Raw genomic sequence first — 11,072 nt, forward strand, 5'->3', positions numbered from 1 at the left:
AATTATGCACTTACAAGGCTACTGATACACATGTAGTGTCATCATTTTGAAGACGAGAAAATGGGTACAGAGAAAGGTTAGATGACAGACACCCCATTATAGTGACAAAAATCCAAGTGTGAGCCAGGCAGTGGTGGTACATGCCTTTAATCCCAGTACCCTAGAGGAAGAGGCAAGCAGATCTTGGTGAGTTAGAGGCCAGCCTGGTTTACAGAGCGAGTTTTAGAACAGCCAAGGCTACACAAAGAAAGTCTGTCTTGAAAAACAAAACAAGACAAAACAAATAAAAACCCAAGAGTGGCATTTTCACAGCACAGACAAGCGGAGGGCTCTCCTAGGACTTCTGCTGTGCTTGTCCCGTTCCAGTGAATAAACCTGTATAGTCCCAGGTATATACAACCACTTCAGACATTTTTCAAACAAGATTTGGTAACCCACACAGCACACATGAATTAAATCATCAATTTTATGTAGTGAGAGGTCTATGATCTAGATGGAATTGTACGGTATATGTTTCAACATCTGCACAATGTCTCTGCCTTACAAAAGGCGTTCACCTGGAGAAAGTAAGATGACGCATACCAAATGAGCGGCCAGTGGTCATTGCGTGGTGAGCACTCAACGAGCACTAGCCATTACTGATGTACAATTGCTATTCTCCCTAGACACTGAATGCTGAATTTTATTTGTACCTCAGTTCCTAAAAGGGTCCATTGTCCTCCGTCTTATCACAGGGACATGCGGTGGAACAAGGGAACCATTCTAAAGGCCTCCGTGGACTACATCCGAAAGTTGCAGCGAGAGCAGCAACGTGCCAAGGACCTTGAGAACCGGCAGAAGAAGCTGGAACATGCTAACCGGCATCTGCTGCTCCGAGTCCAGGTGCCTGCCCTATGCTATGTAAAGTGATTTCAGGACAAGAGGAAGGAGAATGTGCTGCCTCCCGAGGGAGCTGGAGACACAGTCTCAGTATCTGTGAATTTGCCTACTGGTAAAACATGTTGGTAACTCGGAATTAACCCTGATGCTACTTTACCCATCACTCTTGGCATGTGCAGAGTGGCGAATTCAAGTTCCCTGCAGGCTCTCTTCCAGGCGGCTGAGCCCCCATCCAGGTTAAGGGCTTGTTACAGCAGTCTTCTGAGTTACAGCCTATTAAGTGTCTTGTCAGCCACAGTATTGTGGGTTTGGTTGGGGATTTTTCATCTTATGTAGCCCCCAAGCAGCGTAAGAAGTGTGTGTTTCCTAAGGCCAGGGGTGGGTATGTTGCTGGCTGGGTGTCAGACAAGCTTCACCTAGGCAGAAGTTAGTACTCCTGGATGCTGTCGAGCGTGAATGGATCTACACTGCATTCCGCCTGATGGGTGTTCAGTGTTCCAGAGCGTACGTCAGGAACCTTAAACACCCATCTTCCTGGTGCTCTGCACTTCACATCTCCCTCCAAGATAACACGTTTGTGGTGGCTGCAGTGATCCTCAGTCATGGGACCAGGAGGCAGAAGGTGGCTCTCCCCTGGGGCTGGGCTCTGTAAATCCAGGAAGTTAAACCTAGACTGGATGTAATGTGAGATCTGTCCCTCCCCTCTAATTGGTTATTTGTTTCATGTTGCATCTCTTCTACACAACGGCCTTGGTGATTTATCATTTGGTGCTCAGTGTACCCGTTTATAAAGGTAGTTTATGTTATTTCCTTATCAAATTATTAAAATATAGTAAGTTCTTCCAAAGAGAAGCCAAGTTTTGTGGTCAGGTTCCAAACTTGCATATTCATTTTAAATGTGAATGTTGTAAAATATGGGCCTCGGCAATCCCATGGCAATGCCCTCTTGGCCTTCTCCTGGTGACTGTGACGCTGGCTTTACCCCTTTTGCCTGTCATGGGAAAAATCATTAATTAGGCAAGCTCTACCAAGCCACAGAGCCTCAGAGCTCTGCACGCGATTTAACACCTCATTTAGAAACTGAAGAAACTGTTGGAATCTGTCGGTAAACACTCTTGGTTAAACGACAAAGGAGCGCGGTAAGATATTTGCATCCTCTTGAGTTAATTTATCTGCTTGTTTGTTGGAAAGACAAGCTGCACTGCTGTTCTTCATGCTGGTGTAGAGTTTCAAGAGCCTGTGTTTCGGCCAAGGCCTGGGGCCTTCCCTTCATTTTCAGGCTAAGTGGTGCATGCAGAAGTCTTCATGGAAGAAAGAGCAGGAAGCCTTATTACCAGGGGAATTATTTTATTAAATAGCCCGGGGCTTCAGCATGATGCCCAGCCAGGCTTGTTTCTGGAGCTGGGCTGAAGGAGCAGGCAGACACTCATGTGGCATCTCATGCTCGTGTGTCCTTCACTGAGGAGCTCACAGATCCAACACTTTTAACACAGACCACACACTTGTGGGCCAAGTCGAGAGTCCATGTCATGTGTCAAGTACCTTTCCTCTCTGACTAATTCAAAGGGCATATTTCCCATCTGCTCTTTATGGTAGTGTGTTTTTTTTTTTTTCTCGCTAGCATAGGACAGCATTGACATACGGGAAGAACATTGGTGATCCCTGCTCTTCCTTTTAGGAATATGTGAGAATTCATCAAAACTAAGAGGGGAGCATGGATTGAAGGCATCTCGAAATGAGGTCCAACAAGTCACAGATTTACAAAGTACGTCAGTTAGCCAGTGCCACTGTGACAAAAGGCCCCTGAGCAGGGGAGGTGAAATGGCGGTCATTAGCTTTCTCACTATTTGGAGTTTGTTAGCGATCAACCCTGCCTGCAGACTTGGCGACATTTTATCTTAACCACCTCTTCGAAGACTGTAAGTCAGTCTTCTCACTGTCTGAGGACCCAGAGTGCGGACTCCAGTGTATGTAAGAGCACAGTTCAGCCCACAGTAAGAAAGCACACGTGGTGAAAGATAATTTATGTGATAGATGAAAACTTTCTTGCTGAATTAAAAAAAAGTAAAGGTTTCCCTTTGCCAGAGTGAGGCTGGTTAGATTTCAGGAAACTCTGGTTGTTTGTGTGGAACATGGAGAATGTTTTCTTCATGGCACCATTGGTATCTTAGTAACTAGAAACCAAAGAAATGGCTACTGTTTCTGTCACACCCAAACAATTGAATATTTGTATCTTAGCAGCTTAGTATGGGTTTGAAGGAAATGCATATAACTGAAAAATAGGCATTTTGTGTGGTTTGGCTTTTTTTTTTTGAACCCCATCCCTAACTCTGGTAGTTACTATTCTACAGCGCTTCTAGAGAGTGCACAATTTATTAGAGACCTTGGGTTAGATTAAGTAAGCTTCCCTTGCATCCCATTCCGTGTCAATGCTCACGAGGTTCTTGTCACTGCAGCCTCTCCAGAAGCTGGGAGGCAACCAGAAAGTGTGCATGTGCAGGCTCACCCTCAAAGTAGAGACCGAAAAGTGTGTGGTGCCCCGACGCTGACTCTGAGGACTGAAATGTGTGGAGCACATTTCTTCTGAAACTGAGGACTGGAAATTATGTAGCACACTCACCCTGAAAATGGGGGTTGAAAAGTTCATGGCGTACCTACACTGAGACTGGGTACTGAAAATGGGTAGTGCCCTCACACTAAATCAGGGTTTGGGGAGTTGTTGAGAGAGCCATGCCATTTCCCTTGAAATCTTAAGGGATCTCCCAAGCAGTTTGTATGTATTATTGTATTACTATCTATGTATTGCTGTATTACTATTTACTTGGCATTATATTTCTATTAGCTGTCATTTTATACTTTTATTAGCTTATCTGCATTGTACAAAAAGATGCATTTCCTCGTAATATTTTAATGCCCACGAATCATGGAGCATCGCCATTACCCTCTGTGCCACTCGGCCTCCTTCTGGCACTCTTTACCCTTCCTGCAGTGGCCGTCTAGTCCAATGTCTTACACGTACATACAAACTTTAAAAAATATCTAGATGCCACTGAGAGAGAGTCTGGGTTATTTTATTTCCCTCAGTGATCTCCAGTTGCATTCATTTTCCTGAAAATGATTTCAGTGTTTCTTTAGAGCCGTACAAAGCTCTATTGTATAGGTGTATCACATTTTCATGAACAGCTCATCTGCTGATGCGTTTTGGCCATTGTGAACAGCACAGCAATACACATGGATCTCTATGTCGTGTGGCTTACAGTCCTTCAGGAACGTGCTCAAGGGTATGAAGGGGGCCACGGGGTAGTTCTGTGTTTCCTTCTTTGAAGAACCTCCCCATTGGCTGCCGTGGTAGCTGCAGCAGTTCACAGTCCCACCAGCAATGTGTACGAATTCCTGTCTCCCCACACCATTGCCAGCATTTGCTGTAGGTGGACTTTGCTTTTGATGATTTGGGTGCTTATCCTCGTTTTTAATCATTAATCTTTGCAAGAGAGTGATTCTATTTGTAATTCATAATAAAATATATACCATCTGATAGGGAATTTTCTATATAAAAATGTCACCTGTCCTGTATTTTGGAAAGTCCAGAATTTATTTTTTAAAAGCAGCAAACTTTACTTTGACAATTTATATTTGTTTGTTCCTATGTTCTGATTTTTTAAAAAATAGAAAGTAGACTTGTGTTATTAAAAGCAGTCTCAGGTTCACAGTACAGTCGAATGCAAACCTCAAACAGTCCCATATGTCACCTGACCATCAGTCCCTCTAACCATCAACACAGGTGCCACAGGGGCCCTTTTGTTAGAGTTTTCTTCTCCTTACCTCCCAAAGCCTTAGGTAGAGACGCTCAACGTAATGTACACTCCATGGGTTTGGGCAACTGCCCCATCACCCTCTTGCATTGTTTCTCTGCGCTGGAAGTCGGTCGTGCGCATACACCCACTTAACTGTCTGACTTTCGCTTGGTTGCAGGAGCTTGAGATGCAGGCTAGAGCGCATGGACTTTCCCTTATCCCATCTACTGGTCTCTGCTCACCTGATCTGGTGAACCGGATCATCAAGCAAGAACCGGTTCTTGAGAACTGCAGCCAGGAACTTGTGCAACACCAGACAGACCTTACATGTACAACAACCCTGGATCTCACGGACGGTACCATCACCTTCACCAATAACCTCGGCACCGTGCCGGAGAACAGCCCGGCCTATAGCATCCCCAGGAAGATGGGCTCCAACTTGGAAGACATCCTGATGGACGATGCCCTCTCGCCCGTTGGTGTCACTGACCCGCTGCTGTCATCAGTGTCCCCAGGAGCTTCTAAAACAAGTAGCCGGAGGAGCAGTATGAGCGCAGAAGAAACAGAGCATGCGTGTTAGCGAGCCCGCCTTGCTCTGCTCCTGCACAAACTGCTTCCTCTCTTCCTCAGCAGACTTCGTCATTTACCTGAAGAGGTTTTCTTGATAATTTTCCTTTAATATGAATTTTTCGTGCTTTATCAGTAGCCCAGGATATATTTTATTTTTAGAATTTTGTGAGCCAGACTTGTATATTCTATTTTACAACTACAAAGGCCTCCAAAGTATTGTACCATCAGCGTGCAGTATCTGTGAACTGATTTCTCGAAGTGTGAGCTTTCTGAGCAAGGGGACATTTGCTTCAAAGAAGTGTCTGTCCGTTTTCATTCAGGGGAAAACTAAGCTTGCTGTGAGCTTTGTCTGTCTGTGACCTCCTTGGAAATTAACCTGTAAAGTGTAATTACACGAATGTAAAGCAACCAAAAGAAGAGAACGAAGATGATGACGAAGAGAAAAGTGGAAAAGACATCCAAGCCTTTCCCACGTTTATGAATGCATTGATTCCCTGGTCCTGCCTTAAAGACACAGGGCCCTCTCAGCATCAGTTAGTCTTTGTACTGAAAACTACTTAAAAGAAGAATACATTACATAAAGACAAATATATCCGTCATTTTCATGAGGATTGTCTGGTTAGAAAATGTAACTTATGCTAAACCAAAACTGAAGGGAGTTATTAGACCAAGGCATGAAACATAGGATCTGACCTTTCTGGCTTTTATTGGGCGCAGTTACAGTTTTCCTCATAATAAGTATGGTTCAATTTTTCATAAGATGTGTTTTATTTTGAAGCAGAAATGAATGTCTTCTCTGGGTAAAATATCGAGGAGCACCGGAAGTTTGCTTCCTTTTTTTGTTTTTTGTTGTTTTTTTTTCTTTTCTTTTTTTTACATTTTTGCTTTTGATAAAGATAACCGAACTAGGCGCATTTCTAATTGGCTTTACTATTTTTATTTTTAAATTATGTTTTAGTCATTTTGATTGTATAGATTCTTTATTACCATCATTTTTTTCAATGTTTGTATTACTTTGTAAGAATATGCATCTTGAAATGGTGAGTCTTCAATATTTTTACAACTCACTGGTGGTTCTCCGCGTTCTTTGAACACCCACGAAAGACTACTTTTACGCAAGGTCTTGTGTTCAAAGAGAGCTTTGCAAACATTTTGTATATTCCAGTATCACTTGAAACTGTTTTTGAACACATTTAAGATATAGTATTAATAGGTTAAAAACCAGGCTTTCTAGAAAAAACTACTTACATATGCATTTCTAGGAATATGAAAATAACTATATTCTTGAAGACTGATAACCACAGCATTTACTATGCCCACATTGGTCCCTTAAAATGGGATTTATTTCAGTAAACTGGCTGGCTTCTTAAAGAGGGAAATACTGTATTGGCAAATTACTTGATAACAATGTTTTAACAAAGCGGCAACATTGTAAGGTTAGTTTTTGTGATTTCCTACTTGCGTAGCCCTATGCAATAACTGTAGCGTTCCATGTATCCCATCTATATGTTTTATACAGATGATATATAGCATTACACGCCAGGCTGTTGAATGGAATTTCTCAGTAGCAGCCTATGATTGAGTAGTGAGTGGCATAAAGCATATCCTTCAGAATGAAGTGCCTTAAATAACTCAGCAGTCTCTTCTGGACCAGCACTGACTGAACTCTAAAGAGAAGGTTTCACGACGGTATCTGGAGCGAGGAGAGAAGTAGCGTGGTGCCTCTGCAGACATTCTTAGAGCTTCCAATTTCCCTTCAGATATTTTTAATATGAAATATATTTTACTGACAGTGCCAAATTCTTTCATCAGGAAAAGCCTTTTTCAGGAGGGATTTTTTTTTTTTAAAAAAGTGTTTAAACGTCAAATGTGAATTGGTGGTGGGTGATGGGGGGATCCAAGAGGATTGTCAGATGTATGAATGGATGGTTTTGGTGAGAATTGTCAAGTGTGCGGTTCCCATGCATGTTGGGTAAGAAACACTGACGATGCTATTCAGCCTTGTAGCTTTATGACTTAAGGGGGTAGGGAAAATAAGTTCCCGTTCTTTCGACCTCCTTAAGTGCGAGACTCATTTCCTAGAATAGAAGTGCAAATGTGCATGAACAGATAACTGTACCGTAGTGTTCACCGATACAACCATAGCATTGTTTCCCTCTTCGCATTTGTGGTGGGTGGCGGGAGAGGGCTGGACGCGGAAACTGAAGATCGCAATGCTATAATGCTAGTTTTTCTTAGTTGATTCTGACAATATTGTTTTTCTTTTTAAATAATTGAGCAATGTTTCACAAGATTGAGTAACCCATGGCTGAGTGAGTTTGACCAAGGCAGAGCGACTTTCTAGAAAGTTTGTTGGGAGAAAGTATGGCACATTCCACTGCTACCCAGATTTGTAGCCCCTGGGCTTGCCATTGCCGGCTTCCTAGCGCCTTCGTCGTAAGACACAGAGGCTGGGAGAGGCAGGTGAGCAATTTGGAGGCTGCAACATGGGGGTGGTTTTATTTATTTCTTTTGTGCCAGCGAGAATGTGGATTCTTTCAGGGACTGCTTAAGCCAAGAGGCAGTAGTTTTGCTCACTGTTTTTAAGGAAAGATCCATGCCACTCCCCCACCCCTGGGTGCAGAATTGTAACTCGGGGTTGTACCTCTGTTTGGAGTGCTCAAAATACCAAAATTATCCACCTTCCTCTGGGTAACATAATGGAAATACCAAACCTTCTGACTTTGCCAAAAGAAAAAAAAAAGAAAAAAGAAAAAAAAAAGAAAAAGAAAAGAAAAGGAAAAAAAAGCTTCACAACCAATCTGGTCAGACCCAGGTCATGACAAAGCTCGGTCTGGTTGTTTGTATACGATAAAGCAATAAGAACAAACGAAATACACAGGACATTAAAGATACAAAGCACAAAGGAATGCACTTATTCATATTTTTGAAAAATGCACTGGGGAGTAGTTGATATCGCTAACAGTATGAAAAAGAAGCCGACTTCTTGACAAAGACAAGTGACTGTGTCTTGCGGACACTTGCTACTGTAATGTCAATAACAGCCCCCGCTGTGGGGCACAGCAATTCTTTCTGTATGGTCCACAGCACTGTATATTCTGATTGAGATTAATGTATCCAATGAAATAATTGAACTGTTGTTCTTCATAGCCTCATTAAAGCATTTGGTTTTTCACACCTTGTCGGCCAGTGGTGTCTGGTTAATGCCCATTTTGGCCAGTGGATACCTTCTCAAAGCCATGGCAGCCCACGTTGTCCTCTCGTCTGATTCATAAGAAATTGCTAGGAAAGTGTCATCGCCAACAGCGCTTTGTTTAGCTCAGATGTCACTCTAAGATGGTGCCTTTTTGGTTCAGAACATTTTTGATTACTTTATGACTCACTCTCAAATGAGCTGTAATTATGGAGCATTTCCCCGATTCTGAATTTGGGGGAGACATTGAACCCCCAGATGCCAGGAATCCACTTTAGATATAAGGGCTTATGTAAAATATTTCAGTGAGAGGTTGCGTTATGAAAAAGGAGAGAAATTGTCAGAGAAACCTTTGCATATTTACTGAAAGGAGCCTGGGTTTTTAAAATACAAATTTATAATAATGAATGCTTAATATACCCAGCCCGCCAGCTCCTTTTCTAAAAGTACACTACTTATGAATCATTTGATAAATGTTTGATTTGAATTGGGAAGTGTCAGACAGAATGGGTCTCTATTCCCCAGCCAGACCTTAAACTTCTGCCCTTAAAAAAAATAATAATCTGTTTAAACCTCTGGAGAAGACACCAGGAACTTGCTGTAATGCTTATGATCCAGCTGTCTGCTCTTCTTAAGTTTAAGTATTTTTCCATCAAATTGTAATATACAGTAATTGAGGCCCTGCTTTTTCAGAATTATTTGAATTATTTATATTTCCATAGAAATATGACTATATGTCTAAAAAATGTGCAAAAATAGGAAGATCCCACCTGATCAAGACAGTTTTCAGAGCAAGAAGAAAAGCACGTAAGTTGAAAGTCGGGGCTTTGCATCTCCGGAGTGGTGACAGCTATACGTGACCTAAGTTCCTGCCTGTTGACTGACATCTTGAGAGCACATGAAGTCTTAATCTCGAGTACACACACACACACACACACACACACACACACACACACGTTCCAACACCATCACCACTGCCCCAGACACTCGCATACAACTTGAATGGCTTTATTTTATTATTTTTTTGAGATGAAATGTGAAGTCCAGGCTGGCTTCACACTTGTTATGTTGCTAAGGATGACCTTGAATTACCTTACTGACAGGCTCTACTGTGCTACTGCACCTAGTTTACATGGTGCTGGATTGGACCTTGGGCTTTTTGCATACTATGCAAGTGCTTACCAATTGAGCTACATCTTTCCTTGGCCATTAGATGAGTTTATTTTATGCTCACAGACATATCTTCCTTAAAATTGTACTTAGGCAATTCAGTTAAAAGTTGCCTGTCTGAGCACTCTACCACATGCCTGAGTCCCCAAAATGGCAAAGTGGGGTTCCCTGCTCAACTTCTTGTCATTGAATTTTTGGCTTTTTCTAATTGCTGCATGGTCTTGAGCAAGTTATTTATCTTCCCAGTATCTCCATTTTGTTTACTGGAGATAATAAGAGCCAGCAGCACACAGGTCTTATGAAGGCCAATCAAGTTAATATATTTGATTTTTGGCTTGGTACTACAAGGAAATACTCAGTAAATGGCGGTACATTTTTATTATATTAATCACTTTCTTAACATAAAAAATGTACCCAAGTTCTTTACCCTGTGTGTAAGCAGTGACATACACACCCCATTTGGGGAAACAGTGAATGCTAATGTAGTTCTAAGATTTGTGTGAAGCTGAGAAACACTTGGAAACAAAGCTCTTGGTTCAGCCTCTAGAAATGATGAGAATTCTGTGAACGGACAAGGTGACAGGAGACAGACATAGGCTGCTTTGGGGAGAGAGCAAGGTCTCTCTAGGAGATGGTGTCAGAAGATACTAGAGAATTCATAAGACACCCACGGCCCTCTAAAGCACATAGGAACTCAGAGTCTGAGGGAGCATGCACAGGGCCTACACAGGGCTATACAAGATCCTCTGTGTATATGGCTTCCAGTTTAGTGTTTATGTGGGACTCCTGCGTGTCTGTTTCTTGTGCCTTCTCTTGAACATTTATCCTTCTGTTGATTTGTCTTGTCCAACTGTGATATAGAAACTTTTGTTTTATCTTAATATATTTTGTTATATTTTGTTTTTTTTTTTGTTTTTTTTTTTTTAGAAATCTGTTATTTTCTAATGAGAGACAGAAGAGGCAGAAAAGGAGTGGATTCAGATGGGAGGGGAATTGGGAGGGAACTGGGAGGAGTAGAAGGAAGAGAAACCATAATCAGGATATATTTTTATATGAGAAAAGAATTTATCTAAAAAAAAAAAAGGAAAAAAAGAAAGAAACCCAACTCATCCCATTTAAACATATCCTCAATACCAGTGACCTAAATTTTAAATTGCATCAAACCTGTGTATTCTGTAAGTACACCTTTGCCAGGAGAATAATTATGTATTTTCCTGATGATAAGTCTTGCTTGGAGCCAGACTCTATCAAATTCCTTAGAGAATTAAATGTGGTAATCCCTTGTGATGTTACTTAGCAGAAAGTGGTGTCTTGACTACACCCTGTCTGCTTCATTTCCTGTTGATATTGAAATGGTTTTCAGGGTTTTATTTTTTGATTGTGCTTACTTTCAATAACTTCTTTAAACATCAGCTAAGCAGCTAATCTTCATAATCCAGCCAACAGAGATATACCTTAAAAATTGC

At 41.7% G+C, this 11,072-nt stretch overlaps 1 protein-coding gene across 7 annotated transcripts in view; it reads left to right on the plus strand.

Moving 5' to 3' along the window:
* Nucleotides 1-8,418, plus strand: part of Mitf (melanocyte inducing transcription factor) — a 222,273-nt gene extending 213,855 nt beyond the window's left edge. For all 7 annotated transcript variants that reach the window (XM_041642001.1, XM_041642012.1, XM_041642030.1 and 4 more), the window contains 2 exons: nucleotides 735-882; nucleotides 4,852-8,418. In XM_041642001.1, coding sequence (XP_041497935.1) covers nucleotides 735-882; nucleotides 4,852-5,253 — 550 coding nt within the window. In that variant the 3' untranslated portion in view covers nucleotides 5,254-8,418. The remainder of the gene's footprint in view (nucleotides 1-734; nucleotides 883-4,851) is intronic.
* The last annotated feature ends 2,654 nt before the right edge of the window (nucleotides 8,419-11,072 follow it).

Source organism: Microtus oregoni, unplaced genomic scaffold (assembly GCF_018167655.1).
Source record: "Microtus oregoni isolate MIOR12 unplaced genomic scaffold, Mior012 000002F_ref0000024, whole genome shotgun sequence".
Taxonomy (NCBI): Eukaryota; Metazoa; Chordata; class Mammalia; order Rodentia; family Cricetidae; genus Microtus; species Microtus oregoni.